The sequence below is a fragment of the Hemibagrus wyckioides genome, linkage group LG16 (assembly GCF_019097595.1).
Source record: "Hemibagrus wyckioides isolate EC202008001 linkage group LG16, SWU_Hwy_1.0, whole genome shotgun sequence".
Lineage (NCBI taxonomy): Eukaryota > Metazoa > Chordata > Actinopteri > Siluriformes > Bagridae > Hemibagrus > Hemibagrus wyckioides.
This window is the reverse complement of record NC_080725.1, coordinates 17884695-17902500: the sequence shown is the minus strand read 5'-3', so window position 1 is coordinate 17902500 and position 17806 is coordinate 17884695. Positions and strand designations below refer to the sequence as shown.

General features: G+C 38.0%; 1 protein-coding gene across 6 annotated transcripts in view; it reads left to right on the top strand.

The window, feature by feature from the left end:
* Window positions 1-15371, top strand: part of cabp1b (calcium binding protein 1b) — a 27922-nt gene extending 12551 nt beyond the window's left edge. For 2 of the 6 annotated variants that reach the window (XM_058410991.1, XM_058410996.1), the window contains exons 2-7: window positions 7776-7806; window positions 8117-8260; window positions 8588-8697; window positions 8984-9058; window positions 10302-10374; window positions 10567-15371. In XM_058410991.1, coding sequence (XP_058266974.1) covers window positions 7776-7806; window positions 8117-8260; window positions 8588-8697; window positions 8984-9058; window positions 10302-10374; window positions 10567-10592 — 459 coding nt within the window. In that variant the 3' untranslated portion in view covers window positions 10593-15371. Of the gene's footprint in view, window positions 1-5078; window positions 5469-7775; window positions 7807-8116; window positions 8261-8587; window positions 8698-8983; window positions 9059-10301; window positions 10375-10566 lie in introns of those variants that run through there. The other 4 variants (XM_058410994.1, XM_058410995.1, XM_058410992.1 and 1 more) reach the window with 4 other exon arrangements.
* The last annotated feature ends 2435 nt before the right edge of the window (window positions 15372-17806 follow it).

Genomic DNA, 17806 nt, shown 5'->3' with positions numbered 1-17806 from the left:
TATTTAAAAAAATCCGTCCCACAAAAGTGAAAGTTTATAAATGTGTATAATATTCTAAATGTTTAGAAATACTGATCTGAATACTACATGATCTGAAATATGTTTATTTTGTCAATTATTTTCTTATTAAAAAAGCAGATTTTTCAAATGCTAATTAAAAAAAAAGGGACAACATTGCATTTCAGGATTTTATTTAGACATTTATTTATTTCTTATTTCACTCAGTTTTTGTATTTTATTTCATTTTTTAATTCGACTTTAAATACTTTATCTCGATTTCTTTTATACCCTTAAACAGTTTAAAAAGCACTTCACTGCATGCCGTACTGCGTATGATCGCGTATGTGACAAATAAAATGTAAAATTCAATTTTTAATGAGAATTAAGACCTCGACCAAAGGATTGAGACGTTCTGAAGCCAAGAATCATCACTAATCCTTTCACGCGACACGCCTAGCATCGCTTGTGATCATTTGTTTGGCAGAGATGCAGGAGTGTGTACGCTACATGATCGCTTACACACGCCGCTGATCTTCCACCGGGAGAGATCATCACTCAACTACAACAGATCCCACATGAAGCCAGCTTTATTAGCACAATTAAAAGTAAGAGCTGTGACATTGTTTATGTATGGAAATAAGAATAAAAAGAGAAATATGTTGAGGAAACATGTGAGCAGTGAGGAACTGGAGCTTCAGTACGGTGAAAAGAGACATCACTACATTTGTAGAAATCACTATAAGAATAAGAACTTATTTTCTTTCTCCTTAAATCTAATTGTTATGACAAGTTTTGGATTCAATTTAATAGGTTTTGATTGAAGTAGTCTATTGTCTTGACTGCATGTGAGTTGACTGGTCATCCCTAAAATGTTCCCACAAACATGAAATTGTCCAAAATGTCTTGGTATGAAGCTGAAGCGTTAAGAGTTCCTTTCACTGGAACTAAGGGGCCGAGTCCAACCCCTGAAAAACAACACCTGAATCCAATGATTTGGAGGAGTGTCCCAAAACTTTTGGCAATATAGTCTATCTATCTATCTATCTATCTATCTATCTATCTATCTATCTATCTATCTATCTATCTATCTATCTATCTATCTATCTATCTATCTATCTATCTATCTATCTATCTATCTATATCATGCTCTCATTAGCTGTTTCTCATCGCTGTACTCCACAGAAACAAAGTTATTTATAAGCAGAAAACAATATTACATTAAAATACTGCATTCCTCAACAAAGCATGATTTTGTTGCTTATAAGAAACTTAATTTAAACATGTTTCCACTGACAAGACTGAATGATGTAGAGCAAGCGTGATCATTTCACTTTGTATAAACGTAAACCAGTTACATTGTGAAATATCAGCAGGATGTTGGACTCCACTCTAACTATAGTGTTACATTCAGTCGCTTACAGCACATACCGTACAGTAGAACAGTGCAGGGTTGGTGTGTCTGATACAAAACACCAGCATCGTGGGCTTGAGAGAGCTCAGGTGTTGATTTTATTCATGGCTTTATTCAAGACGAACAGTGTTAATGTTACTGTCACTTCAATCACGTGGAAATAGTCTCAGCTATATGTACAGTCAGCTAGTCTCCGAGGGGTTCACACTACACGATTCACCGCAGAGCGCTTGGAAATATGAAAGAAAATCACTGAACCATGTGCACGACATATGCAGGAAATCTGGGCTAAAAACGTGTAGTGTGCACACGGCTTTAGGCAGATTTACTGTATTTGTGTGTGTGTGTGTGTGCTGCTCATTTTTTGACAGTAAAAGTATTTGCTATGCCTTTAAGGTCCTCTAAAACATTAAATGCATAATTATAGGATTATATAAAGAGAGAGAGAGAGAGAGAGAGAGAGAGAGAGATTGTTTCTCTGATTGCTTTCTCACTATCAGTTGATTGGTTTTACACACTGCACAGTGTTTGGGATGGTGGTAGCTCAAGTGGTTAAGGCTCTGGGTTGTTTCTTGGAAGATTGGGGTTCAAGCCGCAGCATTGCCAAGCTGCTACTATTGGGCCCTTGAGCAAGGCCCTCCAAGCCCCCCCCCCCACTTCCTGCTGCAGGGGCAGTGTGTCATGGCTGACCCTGCACTCTCATCCCCACCCTCCAAGGATGAGATATGCGATGAAGGAATTTCACTGTGCAGTAATGTGTTTGTGACAAATAAAGACAACTTAACTTGACCGTAAGCTCCTGGTTCAAATTCTACACTATTCACTCACTAGGTATTTCACCTGTTTAATACCTGGACTCTAGCTGACTAAACACACGTCGATTCTCATGGCTCCTCAATCACTGCAAAGAAACTACTAATTTGACTAAAATCGTCAATTGTTTGTTATTATTATTAGTTATTATTTCATATGAAAGACATTTTTGGCTTCATCATGTATTGAGAGAGCTTGCTTGGGAATCGTCTAGACCCCACTCGCTGCATTTCACTTATCAGCGTGAACTGTTAGTGGGGGTGCGAGAGAGAGAGAGAGAGAGGATATACACTCTCTCTACCACACACACACACACACACAGATGGACCGTGAAGGTCATGCTCAAGTAGAGGGCAGATGCTGATTTCACACACACACCATACACTTACACACACACACAAACCACATACTCACACAAACCACACACTCACACATATATATTTACACACACACACACACACACACACACACACACACACACACTAACCGATGAGCAGGATTGAGGACACAGAATTGCACTTATGCACTCTGTGCTCATGTTGTAATCTTTTGAAGAAACAGAACTTTAGATATTTTAAGTTTGTGGCATGTGTGTGTGTGTGTCGTTGTTGTTGTGTGCATGGCAAAGCTGCTTTTAAATGAGTAACATGACTGAGTTTTTTATCATAAACTGAGAAGAGTACAGAAAAGTAGTTGAGGAGAATTCATGCTGATGACTTTAAGGACATTCTAATCATTATTAAATTTCAATTAAATTAATGTAATAATTCATTAGAATTAATTGGACAGACTTTCAAAATGAGTTCGGTAGCCAATATCATTAATAATCATTAATAATAGTGATAAAAAGAAAATAGATTTTCTTTTTTGTGTCTTTATCTTCAGTAAATTCGGACGATGCAACGTCCTTTTGTAGAACAATCTAAATATTTCAGAAGGTTGAAGAAGTGTTCCAGTAACAGGGTTGAGTGAATGTTATGGGACTAAAATGAACATTTTTCCAAGCCTATATTGCATGATTCATGGAAAATGAAGTTTCAAGGATGAGATGTTGAATAGATTTGCACAAAATATTAAAGAATGTTCTGATAGATGCAGCTATTGCAGTAGTGTATATATATATACACTACTCACAAAAAGTTAAGGATATTTGGCTTTTGGGTGAAATTTATGGAAAATGTAAAAAGTTCACGCTACAGTGATATTATATCATGAAAGTAGGGCATTTAAGTAGAAGCATGCAATGGTGAATTCCTCATCTCAAACAATTTATTGAAACAAAAACCAACAACAGTGGTGGGTATACCACAACAAAAAATGTCAATGTCTCAATAATTTGTCATGTGCCCTTGACCATCAATTACAGCTTGACAACGACATTTCATGCTGTTCACGGGTCGACTTATTGTCTGCTGAGGCAAGGCATTCCACTCTTCTTGAAGGGCGGCCCTCAGGTCATTGAGGTTCTGGGGTGCAGGGTTAGGAGCCTCTACACAGCGACTCGGCTGATCCCATAGGTTTTCTATGAGATTCAGGTCTGGAGAAAGTGCAGGCCACTCCATTTGAGGTACCCCAGCCTCCAGCAGCCGTTCCCTAATGATGCAACCTCGATGAGCTGGAGCATTGTCGTCCATGAAGATGAAATTAGGCCTGTGTTGTTCATGCAATGGCACAATGACTGGATTAATGATGTTATTCAGGTAGTATTGGCTTGTCACTGTACCATTCACAAGATGTAGGGCAGTTCTGTATTGAGTAGACACACCTGCCCAGACTGTAACACCACCACAACAGTGGCTGAAGCATAGCGCTCTCCTTGACGTCTCCAACATCATTGGTGGCCATCATTTCTGCTCAACATGAATTGACTTTCATCAGAGAACAGCACTGAGTCCCACTGGTCCCTCATCCAGCAAAAATGCTCCCTGGTCCGACGCCTGTGCCTGGTGGTGTGGTCAGGTACCCTTGCAGGTCGTCTAGCACACAGACCACGCTGATGTAAACGGTTTCGAATGGTCTTGAATGGACGTGACACTTGGGTGCCTCTTACCTCCCTTAAATGTGCCTGGAGTTGAGTGGCATTCATCCGGTTCCGCAGGGCACTGTTCACAATGAAGCGGTCATCAACGTGGGATGTGGCCAAAGGACGTCCACTTCTATGCCTTTCTGTGACTCTTCCAGTCTCTCTGTATCTCTGTCGCAACCTGCTGATGACACTCTGTGACACTCTAAGCTCAGTGGCCACTGAGAACATCCTGCTCTGAGAACATCCTGTTTGAAGCCTCGCAATGGCAAGGTACTGTTGATCAATTGTTAGGTGTGGTCTTGGTCTCATGATGTCAAAATGTGAACAGCATGATGAAGAGGACTGTTTAAATACCAGTTCTAATTGAACCAGAAAATGTAATGGTCGATTCATGGATCAAACACCAGTTGTGAATTTTGCCGTTAAGCACCTTGTTAGAGAACAGCAAGTTATGCAAAAAGTACTGAAACACTGAACAGTTGGAAAGGTGCATTCAAAAGTGTAGAGAAGGTCAAATTAAGTTCACCTGGAAAGGTTATAGTGCATTTTAGGTGCATCCTGAAATTTCACCTGAAAGCCGAATATCCTTATATATATGTGTGTATATATATATATATATATATATATATATATATATATATATATATATATATATATATATATGTGTGTATATATATATATATATATATATATATATATATATATATATATATACAATACAATGAAAAAATATGAGAAAATAGATTAAAATAAAATAGAATATAAAATAGTTTATAAAATAAAAATCATGTGGCATTTGTTGTACAGTGGAAAAATAGGGAAAAAATACAGTATATGAAACAATGTAGATACTGATGAAATATGGTGGTATGAATATAGGCTGGCTGATTAAAAGACCACTGGGATTAAAATATGTACTAATAGGTTTTATTTTTCAGACATTTATATAAAACATATAACAGTGCAGTGTGATGGTTCAGTATGAAGAGACAGAGAGAGACTCTGATCATTTCTGTGCCTCCTTGCTTGTCACATCCCTTCCCAAAACACTGGGCCAACATCAGGACCGGAGGCGGAGCTACAAAGCTGTGGCGCGTGACGAAGGCGGAGCCTCGAGCCACACCCTGGCATCTCAAAACTCCACTTATGTACACAGTGTGCTTGGTCCTGCATGCATCTTTCTACGCAAGGGATTCGCTGAGAGCCGGCAGGCTGTACGTAAGTGTGTACACACACAAACAGACAAATCTGTATGATTATCTGTATATAGTTGTTTTTGTTTTTTTACATTTTATTACGGTGTACCCAATATGAGAAAATAAATAAATGAATGCTCCATCAATTACATTTTTGCATTTTGTGTAAGATTGTAAGACTAGATTTGTTTTATAGGTGATATTAGATGGTGTAAGTATCGACTGTAAGACAAATCTATACACAGATCAGGCATAACATTATGAGCACTGAGAGGTGAAGTGAATAACACTGATGATCTCATCATGGCCCCTGTTAGTGGGTGGGATATATCAGGCAGCAAGTGAACATTTTGTCCTCGAAGTTGATGTGGGCAAGTGTAAGGATTTGAGCGAGTTTGATGAAGGGCCAAATTGTGATGGCTAGACCACTGGATCAGTGTGGGGTGTTCCCAGTCTGCAGTGGTCAGTATCTATCAAAAGTGGTCCAAGGAAGGAACAGTGGAGAACCGGTGACAGGGTCATGGGTGTCCAAGACTCACTGATGCATGTGGGGAGTGAAGGCTGGCCCATGTGATCCGATCCAACAGACGAGCTACTGTTGCTCAGATTGCTGAAGAAGTTAATGCTGGTTCTGATAGAAAGGTGTCAGAATACACAGTGCATGATGGGTCAGGGCTGTTCTGGCAGCAAAAGGGGGACCAACAAAATATTAGGCAGGTGGTCATAATGTTATGCCTGATTGGTGTATCATTGTGCTGTGTGTCTAATTTCAGTGATTGTCTAGATTTATATTTTAATAAAAATAACCTGTCACAAACATTTCTCCAGTTAATTACACTCACTTTCGAGTTTTTGGTATGTGTTTATTTTTTTTAATTTATTTTTTTATCAGAGCAAACTTATTATTTATCCTCAGTTATTGTCTATTAGTCGTATATATTTTGTTCTTTTTTCTTATGTTGTTAATTTTTTTTGTTAATAAAACTGTATGTTATAAATGATCAGAATTGGTCTATTTTATGTGTGATATCCTTTAAACTACCATACCTGTATATTACATAGGATAATATACTGTCATGGAAAATGAAGGTTTTCTATAATGAAGGTGACACGTTGCACAGGATGTACCACAACAAACTCAATAAGCTCGTCTGCACTTTTTTTAACCACATATACACAGAGACTATCAGCCCTCTTCTGCATACATACACGTATGACATCCTTCCCTCCCAGAGAACATGGCAAATGTTGTTGTCTTGTCTATGGATTCATTTATTTACATTTCTGGCATTTGGCAGACGCCCTTATCCAGTGTGAGAGTGATGTACAAAAGTTTTTTTATCAATGAATGCTGGTTCAATAGGTCACAGACTGAGGATATCATCAGCCTAAAGCTTTGAACCTCAACCCTCTACACTAGACCTGCTGACTGAATGTACATTCAGCCCCAAAAGCCTCATTTTATTTACAATTAATACAAATTTAATATGGAGCAATGTCAAGAACCCCCCCCCCCCCCCCACACACACACACACACACACAGAGTGTACTGACCGATACAAGGTCACATTCGATATCACACATTAATAAGAAATGACAACAATTTTCAAGCTGTTGCTGTCTGAATTAAACATCTGCCATCACAGTCATGGTCACTCAATTTCACAGCTACACCTAAGCTCAGGAATGGACACAGGTGAAGGACAAGAGAACACTACCAATTGTGCATGAAAGTGTATGTGGCCTACAAAAGTGTTGAAACCTACATCAACACTGCTGTGTCTGATAGATATTGTGTCCCCACACACACACACAGACACACACAACATCCTGCGGTGATGCATTTCAAGGTAGATGGGGGCTGATAAAGCACACATAGCCATAAAGCCACAGATAGGTGTGAAGACAATCCCGTACCTCTGTATCACATATTATAAAAAAGGTGATGAATTTCAATTTGCCTTTTAATGGCCATTCTCGTCATTACTGTTGTAAATTCGCCAGGAAAAGCATTTAAATTTAAGTGTGAATCACATGCATACATTTTAATAAAGGAGAAAAAACTTAACCCTAGTCTTGCTGAAACACACTGGTCACCTAGTGGTAGAGAAACGACAATCGAACCAAAAAATATATATATATATCATCTAAGTTACTAAAACACATTTGCAAAGTCAGAATGTCCAGCTGTCTTTATCATGCTACCTTTTGATTACTTCTCAAAATGTTTTTTTTATTACAGATAAAGATTGGAGTCGTTCAAACCGAAAGGAAATTCGCATCGAATTTTTTCTGTTTCCATTTACAAATCTTTTTTATTTTCTTACAGGACAGAGAGCTGAGACCTGAAGAACTGGAGGGTAAGATTTCTGAGATAATGCTAATAACATAACACCTGATTCGAGGAATAGAAGGAAAGAAATAAGGCATCACTAATCTTATTAGAAATAAGGCATTAATAATCTAAATGACTTTTCTGTAATTCTATAATTTGTCACACTGCTGGAAATGAATCAAATTGATTCAAAGCTTGAAATGATTCAGCAATTAAAAGTGATTCATACAAGATGTTCAAATATGTTCATATTATTGGAATAGATTTCTTCTTTGGAAACTGGCGTGTATAAAATCCTCTTTTCCACCAACCCTGACCTCTTCTTGTATTTGCAGAGCTCAGAGAAGCGTTTACAGAGTTTGATAAGGACAAAGATGGCCTTCTTAACTGTAAGGATCTGGGGGTCTGCATGAGGACGATGGGTTACATGCCTACAGAGATGGAGCTGATTGAACTGAGTCAGCAGGTCAACATGAACAGTATGTCCCCTCACGCCAAATCAGACATTTTAGCTTCATCTCCAATTTCATGAATCTGGCTAAATATAGAGTTTGGCCAAAAATAAAAATCACATACACAATCCTACACAGTACAAATATGCAGTGAAATGCTTTGTACAATTGTCTGTGTTTGGAGTCAAATGGAATAGAAATAGAATAGTAAAAATATAAAGTAAAATAAAATTACATTAAGTTAAATTAAATTATTTTAAAAATAGCTGTACAGAACAGACAAAATATAATTGAAAAAAATATATTTTTTAAAAATAAAAAATGATTGGGTTTTTTTGTGCTGTGTTCTGGCAGTGGGTGGTCACGTGGACTTTGATGACTTTGTGGAGTTGATGGGACCGAAACTTTTAGCAGAAACAGCCGATATGATCGGAATGAAGGAGCTCAGGGATGCTTTTAAAGAGGTGAATACAGACCGAGGCAGAAATCTGAAACACTGGACATATGCAACATGCAGAATTCACACACACACACACACACACACCTCCAATCATTTAGTGACCTGAATATCATTTCTGTTTTTATCATTTCAGTTCTTGATGCATGTTTTTAAAATAATCATGCTTTCTGGTTGTCAAGATCTATAAATCCAGGTCATTTTAAATATATAAATAGAACAGACATGGTTAAAGAGTGCTGATGGATGTGTAGTAAAGAACATGAGCGCTCTTTTTATTCATATACTTTCAGTTCGACTCGAATGGAGATGGTAAAATCAGCACATCTGAACTCAGAGAAGCCATGAAGAAACTGCTGGGACAACAGGTTATGGCTTTCTTTGATTCTCGTCTTTCTTTCCTTTGTCAGTTCTTCTTAAACCACGAGTCTTTCCACATGCTTTCATGTGCAGCAGATCCCTGAATCCAGCTGATCGTCTATTCATCTATTTTTTGTGACTATAAGATCATTATTTGGCATGTTATAAGCAAATGGTTGTTAGGAACAGCAGCCATATATACACAACCTGGTTTTTCAAAAACACTTATTAACCCTTTCAGACCCTGCGTCCATTGGAATGGACATCACATGTTTTTCTCTGTAAACCAAAACAAATGTATATTTTCAGAATTTGATGCCAGGTCACTGATTGGCCCCAAATGCAATCAACTTATGACCCCTAACTTAATATAAGCAAGCTTTATGAGTCACACAACACAGCCAACTTTTAACCTTTAAAATGCTATTTCATGTCCAATTTATACTGTTTACACTATCAAGTGATAATATGAAAAGACAATTTGAAAACGATTCGAAAACGAAAAATTCAAAGACGTTTTTGAAGTTTAATGTCCATCTCAGTGGACATCAGGTCTTAAGAGTCATCATAAAGAATAGCATTGTTTCGTATTAGTATGGCATGGTTGGGACATATTTTATAGCTAAAATGTGATCTGAAAATATGTTTATTGCCATTCTGGGTCCTGGGTTCGAATCCCGGGTTCGAACAGGCAGGGGCCTTTCTGTGTGGAGTTTGCATGTTCTCCCTGTGCCTGTGTGGGTTTACTCTGGTTTCCTCCCACAGTCCAAAAACATGTATATTAGGTTGATTGTTGATTCCAAATTGCCTGTGAGTGTGTGTGGTTGTCTGTCTATATGTGGCCCTGTGATGGACTGGTGACCTGTCCAGGGTGTACCCCTGCCTTTCGCTCTATGTGTGCTGGGATAGGCTCCAGCAGACCCCTGTGACCCTAATTAGGAATGAAACGAGTATAGACAATGGATGGATGGAATTTACTATACAGTAAATTAATTAGAGTATACAGTGAAATACTTTCTTGAACCTTAAGTGACACAATAAGTGTCAAAATTCACATTTTATTCCTTTGTGAGAAAGTGTGATTGGTGAACACGCAAAATTTGATAGTGGCTTTTGTCACTCCAGATGACGAACTTCCATCTCCATCCACCAAACAACATAATACAAGAAATGAAAGTGTGAGAGAACAGCTTCATTCATTTACGTTCCCACTTGTCTGTACTAAATATCGACTCTGTTTATTATTATCAGGTTAAACGCAAAGAGCTGGAGGACATCGTGAAGGACATTGATCTTAACGGTGATGGACATGTGGACTTTGAAGGTGTGTGTTTTTCATCCACTGGTGTTGTGGAACACTGTATGATGCGTGTATTCCGGTCTCTCTGTGTCTAAGGATGCACACTACTGTACTAGAAAGTGCAATAATTGACACCTATTCTAGACACTGTTAAGTTAGTGATGTTTGCAATGTTAGATAAATCGACAGCGAAACCTTGTCTTGTTTTTCACTCAGAGTTTGTGCGAATGATGTCACGCTGACACGAAGGAACGACACATCCGGGCTGAAAGACACGATGGCGCTAGGGAGGAGATTATAAGAGACATATGGAATACAACCTCTGACCTCTGACCCTGCAATGAAGCATGAAAAGCCCTTGACATCTCCGAAGGACTACAGGCTGATCAAACCATGCTGCAAGAAATTTTTCTATCCAGCTTTAATTAAGAGAAGCACATCTTCCGGAAGATAATCAACATATCGCTGCAATACTGTGACTTAATAGTTTTATCTGAGCAGGACACATCTTGTGGATTGGATATGCAAATTTTACTCCTTTGTTTCTGTGGAGATTTTTTCTTTACTGCTGAGTGAGAGTGTGAGTGTTGTGGAGCCCATCTTACATGCGACACAGGAAATGTGTCTTTTCAGCGTCAGTAAATGTAGCAGGGGTCACATGTGCACTAAACTAAGCTTGAGCTTATGTCTCGAATCTACTTTTGTCGATAATGGTTTCTGGTGGTTGTGCTATAATGTGTACAATCACAAACGCACAACAAAACCAACCAGTATACCCTAACTGGAGAACCAGTAGAAACTGTGAATATTGTATACATACGTTAACTTTAACACAAGAAAGTTAGCTTGAAGCAAAAAGCGCAACATGATGGGGAAGAGTCAGGTTTTTCCCACAGGGTGATTCTATAGGAAACTCAGATACATAACAAAATGCGTGAATGTGCTTCAGATAATATAGTTCAATACAGTACAACAGGACTAATTCCCAAAACGTTCAATCAATACACATGCTTATGTAGTTAAGTCTTGTCAACTGTTTGTATGGGTATCTTTCTAGACACGGTATTGGGTATATTACTTTTATCATTATATTCTACATAGAATGTATTTATCCATTTACCTTCCACTTCATTAGGAATGCATGTAAATCTGCTTGGTCTTGCAATTTATCCAATCGGACATTCATGTGGCAGCAGCACAATGCATAAAATCATGCGGATACAAAAGAAAAACTGGACTGATGTTTCATCTGATCATCAGCTGAGCAGTTTTAGCGAGTCCTGTTTTTGGAGTGGAACCGGATGTTCTCCATCTGCCTCAGGTTTTTCCACTGCATTTTGAGACACTTTTCTGCTCATCGTAGTTGTAAAGAGTGATTATCATAGAATTCTTGTAAGCTCTAACTAGTCTAACTAGTCGCCGATGGCGGGGATCGAACCCGAAACTTCACCGTAGGATCAGCAGATCCAGTGCATGCACTGCTTTTATTTAACAAAGACAAAGACTTACATTAGATGTAACAGAAACAAACCCTAGCTATAACATGGAAACTTATATAACCTTAACAAAACATGACTATGCCATAAAAACCTAGATAACACGGCGTCCGGTTTTATGGCACATACACAACATTACGTCGACAAAGTCAACAGATATAAATATTATGACTGACCAAGACAGCAAGACAAACATATATAGAGCAGGACATCAAGAGATAGGACAGGTGAGAAAGCGGGAAGACACATTAGGAAAGGATGTGGCACCACCCAAATGGGAATAAAACAATGATAAATAAACCACTGGCCAAAGAAACTGTCCTAGTATCTCCTGACCCCTTTCTTATCAACTATCATAACTAATGCTCATTAGCTGTTTTTGTTGTTGTCTTTTTGAGATCATCTTTTTCTGAAATACCCAAACCAGCCCACCAACAACCATGCCTCGGTTAAAGTCACTTTATTGTTTTTTTTATGTGAAACCAAACAGTTCAGTGAACTTCTATCCGGATGATTTTTACACATTGTGCTGCTGCCACATGATGGCTGAGAGGACAACTGCATGAAGGTGTGCTGAGGATTGCATGTAAAATATATGAAAAGGCTGGTCACTATGATCCTGTATATGAGTCACAACAATAAATAGTCAACTTGTAAATTATAAAATATACACCGATCAGCCATAACATTAAAACCACTGACGGGGAAGTGAATAACGTCATGTGATTATCTTATTACAGAGGCACCTGTCAAGGGGTGATAGTCATGGATGCTTAATGCTCTTTGATGCTTGTGGGGAGTGAAGACTAGCCCGTCTGGTCTGATCCCACAGACGTGTTACTGTAGCACAAATTGCCGAAAAAGTTCATGCTGGCTGTGATAGAAAGGTGTCAGGACACACAGTGCATCACAGCTTGCTGTGGAAAAGGCTGCGTAACTACAGAACAGTCAGAGTGCCCATGCTGACCCCTGTTCAACACTGAAATCACTTACAATGGCATCAGAACTGGTCCATGGAGCTGTGGAAGAAGAAGGTGGTGGTCTGAATAATTATGTTATACATCTTTTACATCCAGCTGTGATTGTGTAGATCACTTACCTGGGGAAGAAATGGCACCAAGATGTGGTATGGAAAGAAGACTGTGTGATGCTCTGGGAAATTATGGGTTCTGGCCTTCACGTGGAGGTTACTTTAACACATACCACCTACCTAAACATTGATGCAGATCATATACACCCCTTTCTGCCAACGGTATTCCCTAAAATCAGTGGCTTCTTTCAGCAGGATAATTGCCACACTGCAATTATTTCTCAGGAATGGTTTGAGAAACATGAACAGAGTGTCTGTGGGATTTTCTGGATAAAAAAGTGCGATCAGTGGAGGCCCACTTCACAACTTAAAGGATCTGCTGCTAACGTCTTGGTGCCAGGTACCACCAGGGGCGGACTTAGTGATTTGGGGGCCCTAAGCGATTCCAGGTATGGGAATCTCAAGCATGTGCAGTACAATAGGAAAGTTCCACTATTCATGAGGGGGGGCCCCGCATTTGAAAAGATGTAATAATAACGTTAAAATCTTAATGGTTATAGACAGACCATACAATATATGATAGAAAAGTAATAAGTACTATATGATTTATAGGCTTCTTGGTATTGGTCGGAGCCCCCTAATTCCCCGGGGCCCTAAGCGGCTGCTTACCTCGCTTATTGGTTAAGTCCGCCCCTGGATACCACAGCACACCTTCAGAGGTCTTGTGGAGTCTCGACGGGTCAGAGTTGTTTTGGCTCACAGTATTAGGCAGGTGGTTTTAATGTTATGGCTGATGATTGTAAATGTAAATACAGTTTAAAGCATATCCATGCCATGTTGCTTCTGCCGTAAAAAAACGGGCTGCCCTCTATGTTTGGGTTTTTCTATATACTCTTAAAAGTTTCCTTAAGCGAGGTTATTAGACTTTTTCCATCAGAAACCCACATCATTTTTTATAAATATTCCATAATGCATATTTACTTTATGAACATAATCCAGTGACGCAAATATCAGACTCATTATTTAAACGTGTACAGAATTAAGCGGCTTATTTATTTATTGAAGTCACTGATGAAACATATTACAACATATTGCAACCAGTCAAATCAGCAATAAATCTAGGAACGTGGTGATTTGCAGCAGAAATAAAAGAATCACAGCTATGTTTCCTGACCCTACGATGAAAACCATAATCCTGGGGAAGCTTAGAATTATATTTATCCTTCATTACAGTGATTTTTCGACGTATTTATTTAGTTTACACCAAAAAATAGCTGGCTCAAAACGGTTCCTCGGCAAACTAAAGTGATTCTTTCAGGGGAAAAATACTAGTCCTTGCTCTAAGCATCATTTAATTTTATAATAGTGTAGCGTTAGCTAATCAACACGGACGTCTAGTATACAGTATAATAATTTGCATATTATCGTTGTTGTAGAATAGTAAACTGCTAGGAATATCTTCATTACCAATCCCACACTCACACTTACTGTTACTTTTTTCTGTATATTGATCCATTCGCAGTTCTTATAGACATATCACATCCTGTCATAACGTCGTCGGATAAAACGTTGCACTATATCAAAAATGTTTGGGATTGAAGTTACTAGAATAAAGGCACCTACATCCCTATGAGCCATTATTTTACAATGACTAGTTTATTTGTATAGAAAATAATAACACTATTAGTGCAATAGGGAGCCCTAAAGCCCTATGAGCAGTATGTGGGATATAATATACTGTAGGTACTTCTAAATCTTATGTATGTGTTCATTGTGTGTGCAGTCAGCAGGTATTTGGGATACAGCTCCCTATAAAGTGCAACACACAGAGTATGAGCTTGACATAATGATGTAAATAAATGTGGTACACATCTAATATGCAGAAATGTCTGATTCAGGTCTCTAATGCACTACATCGAGAATAATAATAGCACCTAAGCTCTATTTAAAGCACCATGAGCCAAGCGCATAGGGAATTTTAAATGACTATGAAGTGCACTACGCCCAACAGGGAGCCATTTGCTTTTGATTATGAACAGCAGCTCTGTAATAAATATACAAGTACACTTCACTGAGGATAAAAATAATAGCACGCACCCTCCCTGCAGTGCACTACAGAGATAATGTGATGCAATTTCCGTAATAGGAAGATCAAAAGTACGTTTATTTTTATGTTGTAAGCACAAGACTTTGTTACTTCCATCATTGTTTTTTGTCTGTGGTCCATCTCCTGCATGAATGTAATGTTGACTTAGACATGTAGGTGGAGTCGTGTGTGCGTTCTGGTCTTTATTGTGAGTGTCGACATATAAAAGTACACATCTGAGAAAGAAAAAAAAAATCATGTGACGTGTGTGAGAAAGAAGGAGCAGAGAGTGTGTGTGTTCTGTATGACTTCCTGACCGAGGGTCTTAATTTTGTTCAGGTTCGTTTTAAGTGCTTGGATTCTATGCATGCAGAGTGGCAGAGAGTAAATTCTATTAAAGGCTTGTGTTATCAAATGGTTTCTTTGTATAGGTTTTATGTGTTGATTTCGCATGAATAATCTTGAAGGGAGGGAGGGACGGAGGGAGGGAGGAAGGAAGGAAGGAAGGAAGGAAGAAAGAAAGAAAGAAAGAAAGAAAGAAAGAAAGAAAGAAAGAAAGAAAGAAAGAAAGAAAGAAAGAAAGAGGGAGGGAGGAAGGAAGGAAGGAAGGAAGGAAGGAAGGAAGGAAGGAAGGAAGGAAGGAAGGAAGGAGGAGGAAGGAATGAATGGAATGAATGAATGAAGGAAGGAAGAAAGGAAGGAAGGAAGGAAGAAGGAAGGAAGGAAGGAAGGAAGGAAGGAAGGAAGGAATGATGGATATGGAATGATGAATGAATAATGAATGAATGAAATGAATGAAGGGGAAATGAATAAAATGAATAATGAAAATGAATGAAATGAATAAAAATGAATGAATGAAAAGAGGAAGAAGGAAGGAATTAAAATGAATGGAATGGAAAATGAAGAGATTGTAAATGAAAATGAAAAATGAAAAATGAATGAAAGAAAGAATGAAAGAAAGAAAGAATGAATGAAAGAATGAATGAATGAATGAGAATGAGGAAGGTTTGTTTGTTTGTTTGTTTGAAAATGAAAATGAATGAATGAAGAATGAAGAAATGAATGATTAGAAAGGAAGGAAGAATAAATGAATGAATGAATGAAAGAAAGTTGAAAGAAAGAAGAAGAAAGAAAGAAAGAAAGAAAGAAAGGAAGGAAAAGAAGGAAGTTGTTGTTGAAAAGAAAGAAAGAAAGAAAGAAAGAAAGAAAGAAAGGAAGGAAGGAAGGAAGGAAGGAAGGAAGGAAGGAAGGAAGGAAGGAGAAAGAAAGAAAGAAAGAAAGAAAGAAAGAAAGAAAGAAAGAAAGAAAGAGGAAGGAAGGAAGGAAGGAAGGAAGGAAGGAAGGAAGGAAGGAGAAAGAAAGAAAGAAAGAAAGAAAGAAAGAAAGAAAGAAAGAAAGAAAGAAAGAAAGAAAGAAAGAAAGAAAGAAAGAAAGAGGGAGGGAGGGAGGGAGGGAGGGAGGGAGGAAGGAAGGAAAGAAAGAAAGAAAGAAAGAAAGAAAGAAAGAAAGAAAGAAAGAAAGAAAGAAAGAGCACCATGCACTTACACATTCACATACATTCATTCACACCTCTTAACCAACCCGTCCAGTGGAATATTTTTTGGGTCAGGGGAGGAAACTAGAGAACCCAGAACCCAGAGAACCCAGAGAATACATGCAAAAAAAACTCCACACAGGCAGTAACACAAGCTTAGCATTAAACTTGGGACCCAGTAGCAAGCTATAAGCTGTGCAGCTGTAGCTTATTAATGCTGGGCTTCACTATGAAAAGTACATGTATATAAAAAAACACTAAAATGTTCTTGAATATCTGTTTTTATATAAATAAAATCCAACTATCTAAATGAATATAATTATTTAAGGCGATATACTCTATATCAGGGGTAGGCAAGTTCAGTCCTAGAGAGCCGCAATCCTGCAGAGTCCAGCTCCAACCCTAATCAAACATACCTGAACAAGCTAATCAAGGTCTTCAGGATTACTAAGGCTACAGGCAGGTGGGGTTTTTTCAGAGCTGGAGCTGAAATCTGCAGGTCTGCGGCTCTCTAGGACTGAACTTGCCTACCCCTGCTCTATATTAATCGAGCGGTCTAAAGCGATGATGGTCTAGCGCGCCATCTGCTGGACAGAGCTAGTTTTACAGCCTATACGGACTGAAAAGCTGACTAATTACAGGAAACAAAATTCCTATTCATGTGGCCATGTATACAAATAGTGTATATATATATATATATATATATATATATATATATATATATATATATATATATATATATATATATATATATACTTTTTGTATATATGGCCACATGAATAGGAATTTTGTTTCCTGTAATTAAATAGTATATATATATATATATATATATATATATATATATATATATATATATACATATATATATAAAACACAGCTATATTTCATATTTCTATTAGTTATATTCTGTAACACCGCCTGTCCACTGTACTGAGCGTGAGCGAGACTAACACTGCGCATGCGCGTTGTAAACCCGGCTCGCTAGGCTTACATCGTCACGCACATAGAAAGTGAGTTTAGCGAAATGTGTCAGAGGATATGTGATTATTATTTATATCTGAAAATGCCAGACAAAGAAGAGTCATTTATATTGATATTTTATATCACTTGAATACGTAAGAAGTTTATAGAATGTAACAAACTAGTATATATATATATATATATATATATGTGTGTGTGTGTGTGTGTGTGTGTGTGTGTGTGTGTATGGCAAGCCTTTAACAGGTTTTATATTTGCACATAAATAGAGTTAGACCGAACAATAAAATTATACAGCATTTCCCGATTGTGTCTTTTATTTTATTCTTTCC